Source organism: Salvelinus sp. IW2-2015, linkage group LG19, assembly GCF_002910315.2.
Source record: "Salvelinus sp. IW2-2015 linkage group LG19, ASM291031v2, whole genome shotgun sequence".
Taxonomy (NCBI): domain Eukaryota; kingdom Metazoa; phylum Chordata; class Actinopteri; order Salmoniformes; family Salmonidae; genus Salvelinus; species Salvelinus sp. IW2-2015.
The window spans coordinates 19,572,567-19,593,718 of record NC_036859.1 but is presented as its reverse complement, the minus strand read 5'-3'; the positions used below and the strand labels follow the sequence as shown (position 1 = coordinate 19,593,718).

The following is a 21,152-nucleotide window of genomic DNA, read 5'->3' as shown; positions in this document are numbered from 1 at the left end:
CTTCTCTGCAGATCCTCTCACGCTCTGTCAGGTTGGATGGGAAGCGTTGCTGCTCCAGAGATGTTTGATCGGGTTCAAGTCCAGGCTCTGGCTGGGCTACTCAAGGACATTCAGAAACCTGTCCCGAAGCCACTCTGCGTTGTCTTGGCTGTGTGCTTAGCGTTGTTGTCCTGTTGGAAGGTGAACCTTCACCCAGGCTGAGGTCCTGAGCGCTCTGGAGCAGGTTTTCATCAAATAAAATAAATAAAATGTTATTTGTCACATACACATGGTTAGCAGATGTTAATGTGAGTGTAGCGAAATGCTTGTGCTTCTAGTTCCCGACAGTGCAGTAATATCTAACAAGTAATCTAACAATTCCCCAACAACAACCTAATAAACACAAACCTGAAGGGGTGAATGTGTACATGTAAGTATGTGGATGAGCGATGGCTGAGCGGCATAGGTAAGGTGCAATAGATGGTGTAAAATACAGTGTATACATGTGATATGAGTAATGTAAGATTATTAAAGTGGCAATATTTAGAGTGGCATTGTATAAAGTGAATAGTGATCCATTTATTAAAGTGGCCAGTGATTGGGTATTAATGTAGGCGGCAGCCTCTCTGAGTTAGTGATTGCTGTTTAGCAGTCTGATGGCATTGAGATAGAAGCTGTTTTTCAGTCTCTCGGGCCCAGCTTTGTTGCACCTGTACTGACCTCACCTTCTGGATGGTAGCGGTGTGAATAGGCAATGGCTCGGGTGGTTGATGTCCTTGATGATCTTTTTGGCCTTCCTGTGAAGGCGTTGTAGGTGTCATGGAGGGCGGTGCAGCTGCAGTACCAGGCTGTGATACAGCCCGACAGTATGCACTCGATTGTGCATCTGTAAAAGTTTGTCAGGGTTTTGAGTGACTCTTGAGGTTGAAGAGGCGCTGTTTGCCCCTTCTTCACCACACTGTCTGTGTGGGTGGACCATTTCAGTTTCTCCACTGCTATCCCTTCGATGTGGATAGGGGGGTGCTCCGTCTGCTGTTTCCTGAAGTCCACGATCATCTCCTTTGTTTTGTTGACGTTGAGTGAGAGGTTGTTTTCCTGACACCACACTCCGAGTGCCCTCTCCTCCTCCCTGTAGGCTGTCTCGTCGTTGTTGGTAATCAAGCCCACTACTGTTGTGTCGTCTGCAAACTTTATGATTGAGTTGGAGGCGTGCATGGGCACGCAAACGTGGGTGAACAGGGAGTACAGGAGGGGGCTGAGCATGCACCCTTGTGGGGCCCCAGTGTTGAGGGTCAGTGAAGTGGAGATGTTGTTTCCTACCATCACCACCTGGGGGCGGCCCGTCAGAAAGTCCAGGCCCCAATTGCACAGGGTGGGGTTGAGACCCAGGGCCTCCAGCTTGATGATGAGCTTGGAGGGTACTATGGTGTTGCATGCTGAGCTGTAGTCAATGAACAGCATTCTTACATAGGCATTCCTCTTGTGCAGATTGGATAGGGCAGTGTGCAGTGTGATGGCAATTGCGTCGTCTGTGGACCTGTTGGGGCGGTAGGCAAACTGAAGTGGGTCTAGGGTGGCCGGTAAGGTGGAGGTGATATGATATTTGACTAGTCTCTCAAAGCACTTCATGATGACAGAAGTAGTCATTTAGTTCTGTTATCTTTGCCTTCTTGAGTACAGGAACAATGGTAGCCATCTTGAAACATGTGTGGACAACAGACTGGGATAGGGAGCGATTGAATATGTCCGTAAACACCCCAGCCAGCTGGTCTGTGCATGCGCTGAGGACACAGCTAAGGATGCCGTCTGGGCCAGCAGCTTTGCAAGGGTTAACACGTTTAAATGTTTTACTCACGCCAGCCACGGAGAATGAGAGGGGGGGGCAGTCCTTGTTAGCGGGCCGCGACGGTGGCACTGTATAATCATCAAAGCGGGCAAAGAAGGTGTTTAGTTTGTCTGGAAGCGTGACATCGGTGTCCATTACGTGGCTGGATTTCTTTTTGTAGTCCGTGATTTCCTGTAGACCCTGCAACACATGTCTCGTGTTTGAGCCGTTGAATTGCGACTCCACCTTGTCCCTGTATTGGCATTTTGCTTGTTTGATTGCCTTACGGAGGGAATAACTACACTATTTATATTCAGACATATTCCCAGACCTCTTTCCATGGTTAAATGCGGTGGATCGCGCTTTCAGTTTTGTGCGAATGCCGCCATCCATTCACGGATTCTGGTTAGGGTAGGTTTTAATAGTCACAGTGGTTACAACATCTCCAATGCAATTCTTTATAAACACACTCACAGAGTCAGCGTATTGGTCGATGTTGTTCTCAGAAGCTGACCGGAACATATTGATCTAAACAATCTTGAAGTGTGGCTTCCGATTGGTCGGACCAGAGTTGAATGGTTGTTGTCACTGGTACATCTTGTTTGAGTTTCTGCCAATAAGACGGAAGGAGCAAGATCGCGTCATGGTCAGATTTGCCGAAGGGAGGATGGGGGAGGGCTTTGTATGCATCGCGGATGTTAGAGTATCAGTGGTCGAGGGTATTGCGCATGCGCGTAGCACAATCAATATGCTGGTAGAATTTAGGCAGCCTTGTTCTCAAATTTGCTCTGTTAATAAAATTCCCAGCTACAATAAATGCAGCCTCAGGATGTATGGTGTCCAGTTTGCATATAGTCCAGTGAAGTTCCATGATGGCCGTCTTGGTGTCTGCTTGAGGGGGAATGTACACAGCTGTGACTATAACTGATGAGAATTCTCTTGGTAGGTAAAATGGCCGGTATTTGATTGTAAGAAATTCTAGATCGGATGAGCAGAAGGACTTGAGTTCCTGTATGTTGTTATGCTTACACCATGAGTCGTTAATCATAAAGCATACACCCCCTCCAATCCTCTTCCCAGAGAGGTGTTTATCTCTGTCGGCGCGATGCATGGAGAAGCCCGGTGGCTCTCTGGAATGAAACCCTTGCTCGAATTTTGTCTACCTTGTTGTCAAGAGACTTGACATTGGCTAGTAGTATACTCGGGAGCGGTGGGCGGTGTGCACGTCTACGGAGCCTGGCCAGGTGGTCGCTTCGTCTGCCCCTTCTGCGCCGTCGTTGTTTTGGATCGACTACTGGAATTAGATACATTGTCCTGGGTGGAGGTCCGAACAAAGGATCCACTTCGGGAAAGTCGTATTCTTGGTCATAATGTTGGTAAGTTGACGTTGTTCTTATATCCAATAGTTATTCCCGGCTGTATATAATAAGACTTAAGATTTCCTGGGGTAACAATGTAAGAAATAATACATAAAAAAAACGAAATACTGCATAGTTTCCTAAAAACTCGAAGCGAAGCGACCATTTCTGCCTGCACCATCATCAGTTGTGGATCTGTCTGTACTTTGCTCCATTCATCCCGACTAGTCTCCCAGTCCCTACCTCTGAATAACATATCCACAGCATGATGTTGCCACCACCATACTTCACCGTAGGGATGGTGCCAAGTTTCCTCCAGACGTGACACTTGGCATGCAGGCCAAAGAGTTCAGTCTTGGTTTCATCAGACCAGAGAATCTTGTTTCTCATGGTCTGAGAGTCCTTTAGGTGCCTTTAGGTAAACTCCAAGCGGGCTGTCATGTCCCTTTTACTGAGGAGTGGCTTCCGTCTGGTCACTCCTTGATTGGTGGAGTGCTGCAGAGATGGTTGTCCTTCTGGAATGTTCTTCCATCTCCACAGAGGAACTCTGGAGCTCTGTCAGAGTGACCATCGGGTTATTGGTCACCTCCCTGATCAAGGCCCTTCTCCCCTGATTGCTCAGTTTGGCCGGGCGGCCAGCTCCAGGAAGAGTCTTGGTGGTTCTAAACTTCTTCCATTTAAGAATGATGGAGGCCACTGTGTTCTTGTGGACCTTCAATGCTGCAGAAATGTTTTGGTACCCCTCCCCAGATCTGTGCCTCGTCACAATCCTGTATCGGAGCTCTACGGACAATTCCTTCGACCTCATGGCTTGGTTTTTGCTCTGACATCACTGTCAACTGTGGGACCTTATATAGACAGGTGTGTGCCTTTCCAAATCTTGTCCAATCAATTACATTTACCACAGACAGACTGCAATGAAGTTGTAGAAACATCTCAATGATGATCAATGGAAACAGGATGCACCTCACCTCAATTTCGAGTCTCATAGCAAAGGGTCTGAATACTTATGTAAATAAGGTATTTATTTTTATTTTATTTTATAAATTTGCTAAAATTTCTAAAAACCTGTTTTTGCTTTGTCATGATGGAGTATTGTGTGTAGATTGATGAGGATGTATTTTTTTWAATCCATTTTAGAATAAGACTGTAAACGTAACAAAATGTGGAAAAAGTCAAGGTCTCTGAATACTTTCCGAATGCACTGTAAGTAAAAATACTTTAAAGTACTAATTCAATCTGTACTTTAATATTTCTATTTTTGTCAACTTTTACATTTACTCCACTACATTGCTAAATAATGTGGTGGTCCAATTCACACACTTATCAAGAGAAAATCCCTGGTCATCTCTACTGCCTCTGATCTGGCAGACTCACTAAACACACATGCTTCATTTGTAAATGATGTCTGAGAGTTGGAGTGTGCCCTTGACTCTCCGTAATTTAAAAAAAAACTAGAAAATCGTGCCATCTGGTTTGCCTTATATAAGGAATTTGAAATAATTTATACTTTTACTTTCGGCACAATTTGGTGTAAGCTCCGACACATTTAGAAAGCCTCGGTTTCCCATCACTAGTGCTTAGCACATAGCATTGAACTTTATACTAACTTTATCCGCAATGATATATTCCCTTTTGTGCGACCCGAGCCGTTTCTTCTATCCAGATGTTCCATTGCCTGTGTTTCCTACCTTTCCGGCAACTGAGTTTGGAAGGACGCCTGTATCTTCGTAGTGACTGGGTGTATTGATACACCATCCAAACTGTAATAAATAACTTCACCATGCTCAAAAGGATATTTAATGTCTGCTTTCTATTTTTACCCATCTAACAATAGATGTCCTTCTTTGCAAGGCATTGGAAAACCTCCCTGGTCTTTGTGGTTGAATCTGTGTTTGAAATTCACTGCTTGACTGAGGGACCTTACAGATAATTGTACGTGTGGGATACGTATATTTAACCAAATGCTTTTAGACTTTTACTCAAGTAGTATTTTACTAAGTGACTTTCACTATTACTTGAGTCATTTTCTATTATGGAATCTATACTTTTACTCAAGTGTGACAATTGGGTACTTTTTCCACCACTGCTATTAACTAGCTATTGTCTGCTATGTACAGTACTATAATGATGATTACGTCTGTGCATATGAGTGTTTGTAGACCAAATACAACTTAATAAAAAATGATCTAAAGATGATTTAACCTTGCATAAGTCACATATGGGTTAATTGGGCAATCGAAATGCTCAAAGAGTTTGTGCAAACTGCTGTATGTTTAATCATATCCAATTAGGAAGTAGGTCACTGGCTGAAACATCGCCTAGAGTCATTACAGTACTGTACTGTACATAGGGTTTTAAGTTCTTAAAGAGGCAATCTGCGATTGATACATCAATTTTGGGACTTTTATATGAAAACACATGAGAGAAAAAAGAAGAAACACGCAAACTGCTCTGGCTAATATCACTGCTCTTTATTAAGCTTTATGTATCGGCCTCAAGGCCTTTGTCAGCTTTTTCATTTTTTCTTATTAAAAAAAAACATGTTTTCACTTTGTCATTATGGGCTATTGTTTGTAGGTGGGTGAGAAAAATAAATAAATGTAATCCATTTTGAATTCAGGCTAGTACACAACAAAATATGGAACAAGACAAARGGTATGAATACTTTCTGAAGGCACTATAGTGCACTTCATTTGACCAGAGTCCTAGGTCATGGTCAAGAGTAGTGCACTATATAGGGAATAGGGTGCCATTTCAGACCTGTGTTAGTTTAGCTGTTTAGCCCACATGTATTGGGATAAATTAGGAGGCTCTGAAACCGAATGTGACGCAAAGCTCTCAGATCCCCCAGTCAGCCAGACAGACACCGGGGCCGGGTGGATGAAGTGAACATAAATGGACCACTACAAGAGCGTCCAGGTCCATCCATTAAAATGGAGGTTATGGCTCTTATTTACAGCATCAGAGAGAGGATAGAGCTCAGAATAGGACTCTAGTGGCCGTACTCCGTGTTGTAGTGTCTGAGATGTGGCCGATCAGACTGGATTAGCCTCAGCGGGGGAGTCCTCAAACCAACATCCCCAAGAACTCACATACACATGTATGTACACGCATGCACTCACGTACGCATGCACGCACACTCATTTGCACTCAAACACACACACTTGCACACACACGCACGCATACACACACATGTGCACACATGCAAGGATACACGAGCGCACAAACATGCAAGGATACACGTGCGCACACACGCACACACACTGGCCTATGACCACTGCATCTCCCTACCTAGAGCACAGTCAGACAAGCATTACTTTACTATTGAATCTTACAGAATAGCAGTAAGTAAAGAAACAAATTGTGCATCCCAATGCACAGAGCAGCATTTGAAAAACATTAATGCTGCTTAGCTTGTACCGTACACTAGTACCGGCCTGAATTGATGTACCGTATATTCATTGTACTCATTCATTGCCCTCAGCAGTAGCCGCGCTTTTCAGCTACAATGACTGTTCTTCCTCAACCGCATTGGCCTTTCAAGAGGGCAAAGACGGATGTACGACTCGGACTCTGAATCATGAACATTAGGGGACACTAATTTCAGCGGGCGGCAGTATGATCAAATCCAGCCTCTCACCCTCATCACATAACCAGAGCCACAGCCACAAAGGTTACGTAGGCTCATCGATTCCTTAGGGACTACAGTGCTGTGTTTGCCAGTTCACTTCTTCATTAGAGAATTACCCAAGGACCATTATTCATCCAAACGGCTGTGTAACCGCCTATGATAATGCCACTGTCCTCACATCTCATCTCATCCTCCCTCTTTAATCTCACACCCCAGCCCTGAAAGCTATAAAAGAGAGAAGCATCGCTCAGTCAAATGATCTGAAAACATCATATGCTAACTTTGGTTAGTACATTTTATTTTACTCTAATTCCATACATGTACAGTACCTTCAGAAAGTATTCACACACCTTGACTTTTTCCACATTTTGTTGTGTTACAGCCTGAATTCAAAATGCATCCTGTTTGCAGTAAGGCACTAAAGTAAAACTGCAAGAAATGTGTCAAAGAAATTAACTTTAAGTCCTAAATACAAAGCGATATGTTTGGGGCAAATCCAACACAACTCACCACTGAGTACCACTCTCCATATTGTATATTCAAACATAATGGTGGCTGCATCATGTTATCGGTACGCTTGTAATCGTTAAGGACTGGGGAGTTTTTCCAGGATAAAAAATAAATGGAGAGAATGGAGGAAAACCTGGTTCAGTCTGCTTTCCACCAGACACTAGGAGATTAATTCACCTTTCAGCAGGACAATATCCTAAAACACAAGGTCAAATTTACACTGGAGGTGCTTACCAAGACGACAGTGAATGTTCCTGAGTGGCCAAGTTACAGATTTGCTTGTAAATCTATGGCAAGACTTGAAAATGGTTGTCTAGCAATGATCAACAACCAATTTGACAGAGCTAGAATAATTTTGAAAAGTGGCAAATGATGGCAAATGTTGCACAAACCAGTTGTGGAAAGCTCTTAGAGACTTACTTAAACATGTATTGACTCAGGGGGTTAAATACTCATCTAATTAAGATATATAGTACTAGTGGGTTTTTTTTCATTAGATTTTTTACAAAATGTTAGAATTGTTCTTCCACTTTGACATAAGAGTATTTTGTGTAGATCGTTGACAAATAAATTCAATAAAATCCATTTTAATCCCACTTTGTAACACAACAAAATGTGGAAAAAGTCAAGGGGTATGAATACTTTCTGAAGGCACTGTATATTTATCTTTTTATCTATTTGTCAGTGTTGGTACTGTAGTTTCTGAAATGTTGTCTATGTGTGTATTCCCATCTCAGCACTCTCAGTGCTTTGAAGCAGAAAAGAGCGGTTTGCATAACACTTCACATGAGTTACATATCTGGGATCCAAATGGACTGATTCACAGTGATGAGCTTCATCCTCTCAGGAACAAACGACTGACTGATCAAACAATCTGCTGATTTACAACCGAACCGGCCAAGTCAACGAGCTCTCTCTATCTCTCTTTCACACAGCACTGGGATTGCAGACTGGCATGTCTATAGCATGCATTCTAGAGTAGTGAAGTGTGAAGAGTAGTCAACTCCCTAAGCTGGCCTTCCAACAGCCTTCCTTTACTGAGGACTAAAATGGTAGCTTTTAACTTTAAACGCCACTCATTTTGTAAGAGCGCAAGCTATTGTAGTCATTTTCTCAAGGTCTCCCTCATGTCATCTCTAAAAATCATACGGCAAAACGTTCCAGGTTGGCAGTGGAGTTGAGGCTCAGGTTGAATCCCCTCAGTAGTGTAAAATATGGCGACTCACTGGATTGAAACTAACTCCTAGGGTTGCAGACAGCTCGTCATTCAGGGCTTTGTTCAAAAGCAGCCAGGTGAACTTATCTGTCGGCTCCATAGCTGGGAACATTTGCACCAGAATACAGAATGCCATTCTTGAACCGATCAAACAACCCCCCCTCCCCCAAATTAAATAGTCATAAATGATGTATTCTAAATGCATGATTGGGCATTGTAATTAAAGACCATGGGAATGGGGTAGACATTTTAACTGAGTATGTTGTTGACTACTGTCTTGGGCCCAAATGATATTTCCTAAGACTTAAGGCTTGTACAATAGAGGGAACACAACAGACACGTCAAAACTGTAAGCAACCGCGGCTGCCTTCCACCACAGAGAAATGACACAGAGGGAAAGGAAACATATTATTGATGACTCATGCAATCACTCAAATAAACAGACAGATGGGGCCTTTCAGATTGGAAGACACACACAGTCATTCAATGTGCATAACTTCATTCTTTGGCAAAAGGTGATATCAGATGTAAAAACACAGTGTAGTTCTATTGTCGATGAGACACAATGATGTAAAATCATCCAACAAACATTATCGAAAACATTTATGATTATTTTGGTTCAGCGTCACAATACAGAAAAACTATATAATCTGACAGACCTTTACAATATGACAGATGTAACAGAGCTGACCGATCCATTCCAATACTAATGAGTTCCATCGTAGAAATATGTTAGTATCTGTAATTAACCATGTGTTAACTTGGCCACAATATCAGATGATGACTGGTTGTGCAGAATTGATAGACAAGACTGAAGAGCAGCTAACGGTATAAACATTGTACAAGGGAACACGGTTGAAGTGCGATAGTCCATGTAATTGCCCTCGTTCAATGTTCTAGTTTAGTTTAGCCAGTCAAGTGTGGACAGCGTTTAAACAAACACTTTCATGAGCAACCTGCTGCTCTGCTTCCTTTGTTGCTTTAATCCATCCACAGTCCTCCTGTCTAAACACTATTGGATAGACGCTATCAATGAGCTCCATAGACTAAGCTTTTAAAAGCACGACAAAGTGCTAAGGGTTAAATGCTGTACATGTGTGACAGATGTCAAATGAATGTATGGATATCAAATGTGTTCACCTCCACAACGTGAGCATTGTCTCCGTGCCATAGCTATGGTAAGAATGCATACACACACTGCCAGTTATGGTTCCTGGGTTAATTTATGAGCCATACTTTGCTATCACGCATACCATACAAGACAGTACCATCATACAGTATACTTTGCATGATAGAAGAAGACAGCACTTACATTACAACTACTTAACATACAGTGCATTCGGAAAGTATTCAGACCCCTTGACTTTTTTCACACTTTGTTACATTACAGCCTTGTTCGAAAATGGATTAAATACATCGACACACAATACCACATAACGACAAAGTGAATAAACAGGTTTAGACATGTTTGKAAATGTATAATAAAAAAAAAACAGAAATACCTTATTTATATAAGTATTCAGACCATTTGCTATGAGACTCGAAATTGAGCTCAGGTACATCCTGTTTCTATTGCTCATCCTTGAGATTGGTTGGAGTCCACCTGTGGTAAATTAAATTGATTGGACACGATTTGGAAAGGCCTGTCTATATAAGCTCCCACAGTTGACAGTGCAACTGCAGCATTGAATGTCCCCAAGAACACAGTGGCCTCCATCATTCTTAAATGGAAGAAGTTTGGAACCACCAAGACCACCAAAGACCACCAAAACTGAGCAACCAGGGGAGAAGAACCTTGGTTAGGGAGGTGACCAAGAACCCGATGGTCACTCAAACAGAGCTCCAGAGTTCCTCTGTGGAAATGGGAGAACCTTCCAGAAAGACAACCATCTCTGCAGCACTCCACCAATCAGGCGTTTATGGTAGAGTTGCCAGACGGAAGACACTCCTCAGTAAAAGGCACATGACAGCTCGCTTGGAGTTTGCCAAAATGAATCTAAAGGACTCTCAGACCATGAGAAACAAGATTCTCTGGTCTGATGAAACAAAGATTGAACTCTTTGGCCTGAATGCCAAGCGTCATGTCTGGAGGAAATCAGGCACCACTCATCACCTGGCCAATACCATCCCTACAGTGAAGCATCGTGGTGGCAGCATCATGCTGTGGAGATGTTTTTCAGAGGCAGGGCTGGGAGACTAGTCAGGATTGAGGGAAAGATTAATGGAGCAAAGTACAGAAAGATCCTTGAAAACCTGCTCCAGAGCGCACAGGACCTCAGCCTGGGGCGAAAGTTCACCTTCCAACAGGACAACAACCCCAAGCACACAGCCAAGACAACGCAGGAGTGGCTTTCGGACAAGTCTCTGAATGTCCTTGAGCGGCCCAGCCAGAGCCCGAACTTGAACCCGATCGAGCATCTCTGGAGATACCTGAAAATAGCTGTGCAGCGACGCTCCCCATCCAACCTGACAGAGCTTGAGAGGATCTGCATAGAATAATGGGATAAACTCCCCAAATACAGGTGTGCCAAGCTTGTAGCGTCATACCCAAGAAGACTCAAGGCTGTAATTTGATCGCTGTCAAAGGTACTTCAACAAAGTACTAAGTAAAAGGTCTGAATACTTATGTAATTGTGATATTTCATTTTTTTTGTATATACATTTGCAAACATTTCTAAAAACCTGTTTTAGAATAAGGCTGTAATGTAACAAAATGTRGAAAAAGTGAAGTGGTCTAAATACTTTTCGAATGCACTATACTTTGAATCCCACACATCACTGTAGTCTTGGGGATAAGACTGCAACAGGCTTAAACATCGCAGGTTGGCATTTATTGGGATGACTCATACTGGAAGCARCTCTGCAGGCTAGTGACTAGCTGGCACATCCACAAAGGTTTAAAATCTGATTTTAAAACTAACCCTAACTTTAACCCTAACATTAACCATTAACCTTAAATTAAAACCAATTTTTACGATAGGCTATGTAGCCAATTTTGACTTAGCAGCTGGCCCATCTAGTGGATATCGCTCAGCTCTGCCTCCAGGACAAAATTCATCCCAATAAATGTCAATCTGCCCCCAAAGAATCGCCCATAAAACGTATCATGTGCTTACCAGTCAGTGATTACCAGTCAGTGAATGGGAATCCCATATTGTTTCTACTAGCCTATGTGGGGCATAGATGTCGGTCAGTCACACTACACGATATATCATATATGTACTAAAATGAGTATTAGTTGAGAAAGATTGCATAAAGGGAGAATGATCACATTCTGCAAAAGTGACATTCTAAGCTCCTGGATTCTGCCCTCAATTACTGAACAAGTCTCAGTAAATCTTGGGATGATGAAGCACATTTCGAAAACGATGAGTGAAAAATGATGATGAAGGATGTAAAACGAAGAAGAAAATGGATGATCATTGGACAAACTGTCACTATCCTACAAACACAATCAGCAAGTACCCGTAGCCTACCCAAAAAGCTTCTAACTGCTGTCAGAAAACCCTTATAGCTTAATTCACTAAAGAGTAACAAATGTCACAATGTCACATCTTTACCATCAAATACTAGATAAGCCTGAAAAGTAAACTTGAGAAACTTGAAGCCAAATAGATACATAAGCCTAATGTATACTGTGTATTTGTGAGAATGAAATATAATATGTTGGACATGGACCCCTAGTGCAACCTTTACTTGAGCTCAATTGGAAGCAAAGTTAATAACACAGCTATTAATCTCTCAGTGAAGTAGCTACTTTAAGTAGTTGGGAATCAGAAGACAATGCAATGGAAAATATAATTGAACTATTCTCATTCATGCTCTTTCATTGGTAAGGAGATGTGCCTGGCATTTTGTGTAGTAGACATGAAAGACAGATTCAGTGAATAAGAGATAGAAATACGTAAATAAATGCTGGATTACTTTGTCATTCTTTGCTCGGCTTGATTTTGATTCCAGACAAGGAATTCAGGGTCGTACCTATCAGGAGACAGGCAGAAAGAAAAAAAAGGTAGGTGGGTGTCTCGCACAAAGGAGCTTGACAAGAATAAAATAATACTCATTTGACTATCTTTCTTTCTCAACACTTTTCATATTACACACTTACACTGGATTCAGAACATGCACTAGATGATTTGATTGTGGTCGATGGGAGTCCATTAAGGAAGGGGTCTTACAAAGACCAAGAAATGTGAGGATCAATAGCAGAGGTGCATAAAGATGGCAGCCCTATGCACATTCCACACATTCCTTGTATTGCTAAATCCGCCTTATTGTACATTTCTCTTTGTTACTCTATTTTTTGTATAGTCATTAGCACAGCATACATGATCCCAATGTTAGCTTTCATCTCCCGGCAATTTGAAAAAACGAAAAAGTAGATTGTGCTGATTTATTGGCACATTGAATGATGTCACACGCTGTAGTTTAAAATTATTATTATTATTTTAGCGGATAATGCTAAAATAATGATGTCATTTCTTAATTTTGACATCTTCATGCACGTTCACCATTGTCTATCAGCTAGACCAATTAAGGATTGTTCAGTCATCAGAACCATTATCATGGTTTGTGGAGAGACCCGTTCTAGCAATCGTATTATTGTCTTACTTACATCTGGATAGAGTTTTTAAGAATAAGCTTTCCTATGGTTTAAGATTCTCTGCTAAATAGTGACATTGATTATACCCTGCAAACAACCATTGACTATTCGGAAAGTTGTAGCCCTTTCCTGCAGTCACATGACCAAATCACCATCTCGTGGACTCATGGGTGGAATGTTACTCATATTTTTTATAATTTCAGAATTAATAAATTATCATTTTTGTATTATAATTTTTTTATCCGGTGTTTCTATGTCAAACGGTTTTGTTATATTTCAGTCTTCTGTGATGTATATAAAGTGTAATATTGGGATGCAAACTCAAAATTGAATACATTTCAACACTACACTAAGTTAACAAAACATTAAGGATACCTGCTCTTTCCATGACGTAGACTGACCAGGTGAATCCAGATGAAAGCCATGATCCCTTTTTGGATGTTACTTGTTAAATCCACTTCAATCAGTGTAGGGATTTTTAAGCGATGAGACAATTGAGACATGGATTGTGTATGTGTGCCATTCAGAGGGTGAATGGGCAAGACAAAAGATTGAAGTGCCTTTGAACGAGTTAAAGGCGCACCGGTTTGCCAGGCGCACCGGTTTGTGTCAAGAACTGCAACGCTGCTGGGTTTTTCATGCTCAACAGTTTCCAGTGTGTATCAAGAATGGTCCACTACCCAAAGGACATCCAGCCAACTTGACACAACTGTGGGAAGCATTGGAGTCAACATGGGCCAGCATCCCTGTTGAACACTTTCGACACGATGTAGAGTCCCTGCCCTCAATTTCAAGGAAGGTGTTCCTAATGTTTGGTATACTCAGTGTATATCTGACATGGTACAGGCGTCTTGTTTTTTTAAGCTCATAACCATGTGTGTGAGGTGCATACTATCGTTTCCAAGTATATTTGTTTAAGACAACCAAGAAACACTCTGTGTGACCCTGATTTAGCCCACTGCAGTAAAAGGTTTTAACTTACAGATACATGCAACTGCCAAAATAAAGGAGTAAATGAGGGATACAATGTACTGTATATTGAAAACAGGTACTTCCACACAAGTGTGGTTCCTGAGTTAATTAAGCAATTAACATCCCATCATGCTTAAGGTCTTATATAAAAATGCCCAGTTGCCCATTATTTTGGCTACCATGTAAGAGGGGTCTCAAAGGACCATGGGGGTTTTAAGAGCGTGTAGGTGTGTGTGTGTGTGTGTGTGTGTAGTGTGTGTGTGTGTGTTGTGTGGTGTGTGTGTTGTGTGTGTGATGTGTGTGTGTGTGTGTGTGTGTGTATGTCTCAGTCACCAGATCTCAACCCAGTTGAACACTTATGGGAGATACTAGAGCAGCGCCTGAGACAGCGTTTTCCACCAACATCAACAAAACACCAAATTATGGAATTTCTCATTGAATAATGGTGCCACATCCCTCCAATAGAGTTCTAGTCACTTGTAGAATGTATGCCATGGCGCATTGTAGCTCTTCTGGCGGTTCGTGGTGCCCCAACGCCCTATTAAGACCCTATATAGGTGTTTCCTTTATTTTGGCAGTTACCTGTACATAGTCAACCAAATATAACATCCTTAATTGTGGTTAAGTATTTGTTGAGTAAAACGTTGTTTCGCTTGCTGATTTTGAACATTATTCATTAAAACACTTAATCAATTTCTGTAATTTCATTGCTTCGCTATGCACAATACTGGCCTAGTTTTTCCACAATGAATTGAAATGAAGAAAGATTGGAGAACTGTTTTGGTGAGACCCACCCTTTAACAATAATGAATATGAAGTAACCAAATAAAAGAGAAGACCTTCTCATTTGGAGATTACTGTAATTGACTGTGCATGTTGTGAAGTTGGTTGCAGCCAGTCAATGCAACTCATCATCACAAGTAAATCCACTGAAAGAGTGTGCAAATGCCAAATGTAATGCCAGAGCTACAGCAGAAAGGTGCAATGTGGAAAAGGAAATAAACTAAAATAAACAAACAGTACAGGGATGGTGAATGAAGAAAACGGAACAGGATAAATCAGTAATGAAATTGTAGAGAATGCAAACACAGATTTCTGTATTCCTGATTTCTCTGATAACTCTTTAATTAGTGTGTATTCCTAGTGATTAAACATGATGTTGTTGTTACCGGCATTGACAGTACGGTTTTTATATTTGCTCTAAAGGAATAAACTCCTTGATCAGACCCAAACAAAAGCAACTCCGATAGTACAGCAATACAGCCATACAGCTTATGAATCAAGGCTCTCCCAGTGAAACACTTTATGAGACACACACACGCACGCACACACTCACACGCTCACACGCACACACAAACGTTTCAACAACACAATGTGAAGGGAGAAGGTAAGGTTTAACACAAGCTTCATGTGCCCTCCAAATAACAGTGGTGGTGTCATTCAAGGCATAGTGGTACCGACAGGACTTCAAATCAAACTGAGGAGATATTGGGAGGCAGTGATGTGTTGTGGACGTGTGCTCCATACTCAGTGGCCTGACTGAAAGAGAAGAGAGGTGTGTTTAAAACTGCAGTGCTATAGCAGCACTTACCTGGGATCCTTCTGGATACTGTCGACAGAAGGTGAGCGGACCAGTGCGGCCTCTGGGGGAAGGGCGGGGCCAGACTTGCTGTAGGGAGACTCGGTAGACGGGCAGAACTGGAGGGTGCGGTACGGGTTGGCGTAGTCCGCAGCCGAGGCAGTGGCAAAGCTGCTTCTCTGGTATGGCAAAGTGCCTGAGGCGTTCTGGCTGCCTGTACGCTGCAAGGGGGTGGAGTCAACACCAGGGGAAGACGGGGCTACGGCAGGAGGGAAGTAGGGACAGAGCAGAAAGTTCAGGACCTGTTCACAAAACTGGTTTACTGGGTCTGGGCAGAGGAATGAGTAAGAACACACAGTGAGAAGAGAAACAGAACAGCCAACCACCAGAGAAATAAGAGGAGGGGAACAAGAAGGCAAAAGCAAAGTCAAAAAGGATAATTTCATTGAATTAATTTCAATACTTCCCAGCAGCCTCTACTAAGAAACTATAATATAGACAGAAAACCAGAAAAATCAAAAAGTGTCTGGAAAAAACGCAAACGTATGTGTCAGGAAAAAATTATAACTTTCAGGACAGTTATCTTATATGAATTATGACGAATGAATGCACCAAATGTCACTTGTCAAATTAAAGTTAGTGCTTTGTCAAATGAACCCATAATTGACAAAATGGCCATGACAAGAAGTGGGCATTCTGTAGATGACTATTCAGTCTAACACGACCCAACAGATTGATCTCTCTCAGAATATTGAAAGGGCTTTGGTCAGCAGTTCACTCTGAAAGTATTTTTTTACAACATTGTGTTTTCATAATCTACCTGAGTGCCATGAACATGACCTTGAACACAGAACACTTTAATTTYCAGACAGTATTATGTTGTTAAAAATCAATGTCAGAAGGATTCATTGGGGACAGTGATGAATAGCTAACGATTTCATATCAAACAAAGTCAGAGGATGGCCTCTGACAACTATGTTTTCTGTCTGTGAAGACTGCTTTTTAAGAAAATCAATGACAGGTACTCGCTGAAAATCATCTATAAGGGCCTACATAAGACACTCCTCTTACATACATTTAATTCAATGCTATTTTGAACATATAAATATTAGGGAAAAATAGCTTGAGCAAAGCCTTGGGTTGAAACACTATTCTCTCACTTATTGCCATGCATCTTGATGTATCTCTAAAGCACTTGAACTGTGAGTCCAGCCTGAAAGCATGCACTACCGTGCTGCGCTGCACGCATTGGCAGAGATGCTTCTACTGATCATCCTGACCATGTAGGTAGAAGGCCGCTATCTATCTCTGAGGAGCACTGCCTGCCTGCCAGCTACAGACAGTGTGAGAGGTGAATAGAGTTACAGTGTAGCAGCTTTTACACGACTCCCTCCTCCCTAAGAGCCATGACCTAGGCTCCACACATTGAAACTTTCCACATGAGCAGCTCGTAGCTGTACTATAGTTGGATAAATGGAATATCAGACCAATTCACATTGGATGAATGTTGTATGAGGGTTGAAAATGTATATAATCACAGAAACAAATGGTGTCCCATCCCATGTTAGTTATGTATTTGATGTTGATGCAACGTTTTTTGGACAACCAAATTAGCAAAAAACAACATTAAACCACTAGATGCGACATTTTGCCCAGACGGTTGCCTGAAGGAGGTGAAAGATGGGGTGACAGGTAGCCTAGAGGTTAGAGCGTTGGGCCAGTAACCGAAAGGTTGCTGGATCAAATCCCCAAACTGACAAGAAAAAAATCTGTCATTCTGCCCCTGAACAAGGCAGTTAACCCACTGTTTCCCGGTAGGCTGTCATTGTAAAATAATAATTTGTTCTTAACTGACTTGCATAGCTAAATAAAGGTTAAAAATAAAATAAAAGATTAGGTTGAGCATGAGCAGAGGATGGATACAGTACTGTACAGAAGGCTGTGAGGATATGAGCCAACAGCCTTCATGCACAATCTGTACCATCTCAACCCATGCTCAATGAAACACCAGTAAGAATCACAGTATTCCCTCAGGTCTTTCATAATTTAGTAGCCTGCAGTCTTTACAAACAGGAAGCATGATTGTAACTCCAATTCCCTAGCCGTTAGGAAACTACAAAGCTTTTCAGATCGTATAGTAGGATTTCATCATATGCAGTGACGTGAGGCGGAATTTCTGTGGAGGGGATACACATGCTCATTAAAGAAAGCATTAGGCTAAATACTGTGGAATGCATTTGACCATGGTGGGTGCCTCCAACTCAGTTTTCAACGCTTGAGTTTAAATTCTGCGGGAATAATTTAGATTTATTTCTATCTAATATCTAATTATCTAATGTTATGTGATTGTGATTGCTATCAAGATACTAATCGGATTTGCATAACTGAACTGAAGAATTGAGCTAAACGATCTGATGGAGTGATAAAAACGCTAATGTTGTTTTTAGTCATTAGCGTTATTTGCAGGAAAACCACAGTTTAAAGGCCCACCTAAGTTCCACCTGAATAATAAGCTAAATGTGGGGCATTGACTGTTGAAATACCTGCTTCCTTACCTTTTGGGCTTGCTGTGTTTGCTTAAGTAAATTCTCCCTATCAAGGATTAATCAAGTGCTGACACAGAACTTCAAAGAACCAATCAAATATAAGTATCTACTGAGAACGCATTTGGCTCTTGAACCTCTCATTGAATGATAACCCTCTGAAACCAACAGTGGAATATTAACATTTAGTTGGTCAAAAGAAGTAGGTGAGCCTGACAAAAGCCTAGTCAAATATAAGGGGATGCCCAGCCCAGCACAGCAGGGGCTCTGGACCATCTGACTCACCCTGGTTCTGATTGAGACTCCTGATAGAAGGCTTCTGGTAGACCCTGTCCTCATAGATGGGGTCAATGTGGTGCTCAGGAGACTGGAGAGGTCGCAGCTCTGAGCCCAGGTGACTGTGCTGGCTGCTATAAGAGCCCCTGGATCCTGAACACCACAACAAAAACATAGGAAACATCCTTATGTGGTTCCAAACCACAGGAGGCTAGTGGCACCTTAATTGGGGAGGACGGGCTTATAGTAATGGGTGGAACAGAATAAATGGAATGGTATTGAACACATGGTTTCCATAAAACCAGCAGCCTCCGATGTTCCAAACATGGTTAATAATATCTAGTATTATCAAGTCCATTAACTACAGCATTTAGAGTAATTTGAGAAAACATATATAAATAAAAGAATGCTGAGCCCATAGAAAAAACACACATTTTTAGACATGATATATACACTGAGTGTACAAAACACTATGAACACCTGCTCTTTCCATGACATAGACTGGTCACGTGAATCCAGGGGAAAGCTATGATCCCTTATTGATGTCACTTGTTAAATCCACTTCAATCAGTGTAGATGAAGGGGAGAAGACGGGTTAAAGAAGGATTCTTAAGCCTTAAGACAATTGAGACAGTGATTGTGTGTGTGTTCCATTCAGAGGGTGAATGGGCAAGACAAAATATTTAAGTGAATTTGAACGGGGTATGGTAGTAGGTGCCAGGCGCACCAGTTTGTGTCAAGAACTGCAACACTGCTGGGTTTTTCACGCTCAACAGTTTCCCGTGTGTATCAAGAATGGTCCACCAACCAAAGGACATCCAGCCAACTTGACACAACTGTGGGAAGCGTTGKAGTCAACATGGGCCAGCATCCCTTTGGAACGCTTTCGACACCTTGTAGAGTCCATGCCCCACGAATTTAGTCTTTTCTGAGGGCGTGCAACTCAGTATTAGGAAGGTGTTTTTAATATTTTGTATATAAAGACAGTTTCTCTCTGTCTGAGCCTGTGCACCCACCTGCCAGGCTGCCAGGCCTCCCGAGGGTGGCGTTTGCATACAGCTCGTGGGAGATCTTGTACTGGTCCGAGGAGTGCTGCATGCGCTTGGTGGGGGACAGGGTAGCGTAGTTACCCACGGTAGAGCTGAATTGATGGAGTGGGGATGAGCCCGAGGCGTTGCCTGAAGAGGCCATGTGCAGCGGGGAAGTGGAGGACAGCCCAGCAGACCCAACCACCATGTTTATGGGGGAGCTAGTGCTGTAGGACTTGGCCAGCCGGCTGGGGGACTGCTTGGGCGAGGAGACCCGCTGCAGGGTGGCGTAGCTGGGCATGTCAGAGGCAGAGCCCAGGCGCTGAAGCTTGGTAGGCGAGCCCACGGCCTGCATGGAGTGGGGGGAGCTCACACGTTGGGCAGGCAGGGTGGAGCAAGAGTAGTACATGGAAGGAGTTGGCGGGGCGTCAGGCATGTGGAAGGCGCTGCCATGGCCCTGGGCAAACGACTCTCTGGACTGGGAGGAGTCTACACTGGCAGCCAGCTGGGCCGCACGGCTAGACGTCACCTGGAGAAGCACAGAAATAACCTTAGATCTTACACCTACATCACATGCCATATTGAAATCCAGACTATACAGCAAAGATGCTAAATTATCATTGACCGATGCAATCCAGGAGCCCGTTCCAAATGGCACTCTATTCCTTAGTCCACTACTTTTGACCAGGGCTCTAAGTCTCACCCACCTGGTTGTAACTGTGGACTGCCCCTCCCACCTGGCCACTGCGAGGCAGGGCCTCTAGTGCCTGGTTGCTGAGGTAACCGGCTGGGTAAGAGAGTGAACCATCCTGATTGTTGAGCTGTAGTGCACTCTGGGATAGCAGGCCTTGTCCTGTTTAGAGCAGAGAGAATAGTGGAGCTGAAATATTGCGACAACCTCTTACCCTCTGTCTCTATATCCCCCACACTCTCTTTTACCAGTCTCTCTCCCAGTCTCTCTCCCAGTCTCTCTCCCAGTCTTTCATATGACGTCTGAGGGTTGAATGTTGATGTACTGTAGGGTCTTTAAAATTCAAATACTTTCTTTCTGCTTTCCTCTACACCTACCTTTCTACCGAAATACCTCTCTCTCTCTCTCTCAAACCCAGAAATTGAGAGAGTAAGGGCATGCATAATGGATCAGGAGGAACTGGGAGTTACTGAGCACAAGTGATGCAGAATGAGGCCAACAATAAAGGTTAGCCTTCAATTCAAATAGTAACACTTACGTCAGCATTTTATTTTCATAGGCCTATATTTTTATTACATCAGCAATAGGATTCAGTATATTATATTTTGTATAAAAGACACAGTTGAAAGAGTTGTAAATCGAAATAGAATTACTGCACACACAAAAACAAATCAAATGTACTCTACACTACAGTATAGTAGTATACTATTTTCCTCGATTTAGCTGTGAGTGCTGCGCGTGTCACTAAGTAAAATGCTGTGAACCTGTTTCCATGTGACCTGTTTCAGTGTGACATGTTTCAGTGTGATCTGTTTCAGTGCACTACACTGCTCACAGGTCTGTAAGACTTCCCGTGTGTATCAAGAATGGTCCACCAACCAAAGGACATCCAGCCAACTTGACACAACTGTGGGAAGCGTTGGAGTCAACATGGGCCA

The 21,152-nt window shown here is 42.6% G+C and overlaps 1 protein-coding gene across 2 annotated transcripts in view; it reads right to left on the bottom strand.

The window, feature by feature from the left end:
• The window catches only part of LOC111979248 (catenin delta-2-like), a 107,851-nt gene that overhangs the window by 33,284 nt on the left and 53,415 nt on the right, over positions 1–21,152 (bottom strand). For both annotated transcript variants that reach the window (XM_024009652.2, XM_024009653.2), the window contains 5 exons: positions 20,231–20,376; positions 19,512–20,052; positions 18,505–18,648; positions 15,689–15,935; positions 12,447–12,503 (listed from right to left, as the gene is read on the bottom strand). In XM_024009652.2, coding sequence (XP_023865420.1) covers positions 12,447–12,503; positions 15,689–15,935; positions 18,505–18,648; positions 19,512–20,052; positions 20,231–20,376 — 1,135 coding nt within the window. The remainder of the gene's footprint in view (positions 1–12,446; positions 12,504–15,688; positions 15,936–18,504; positions 18,649–19,511; positions 20,053–20,230; positions 20,377–21,152) is intronic.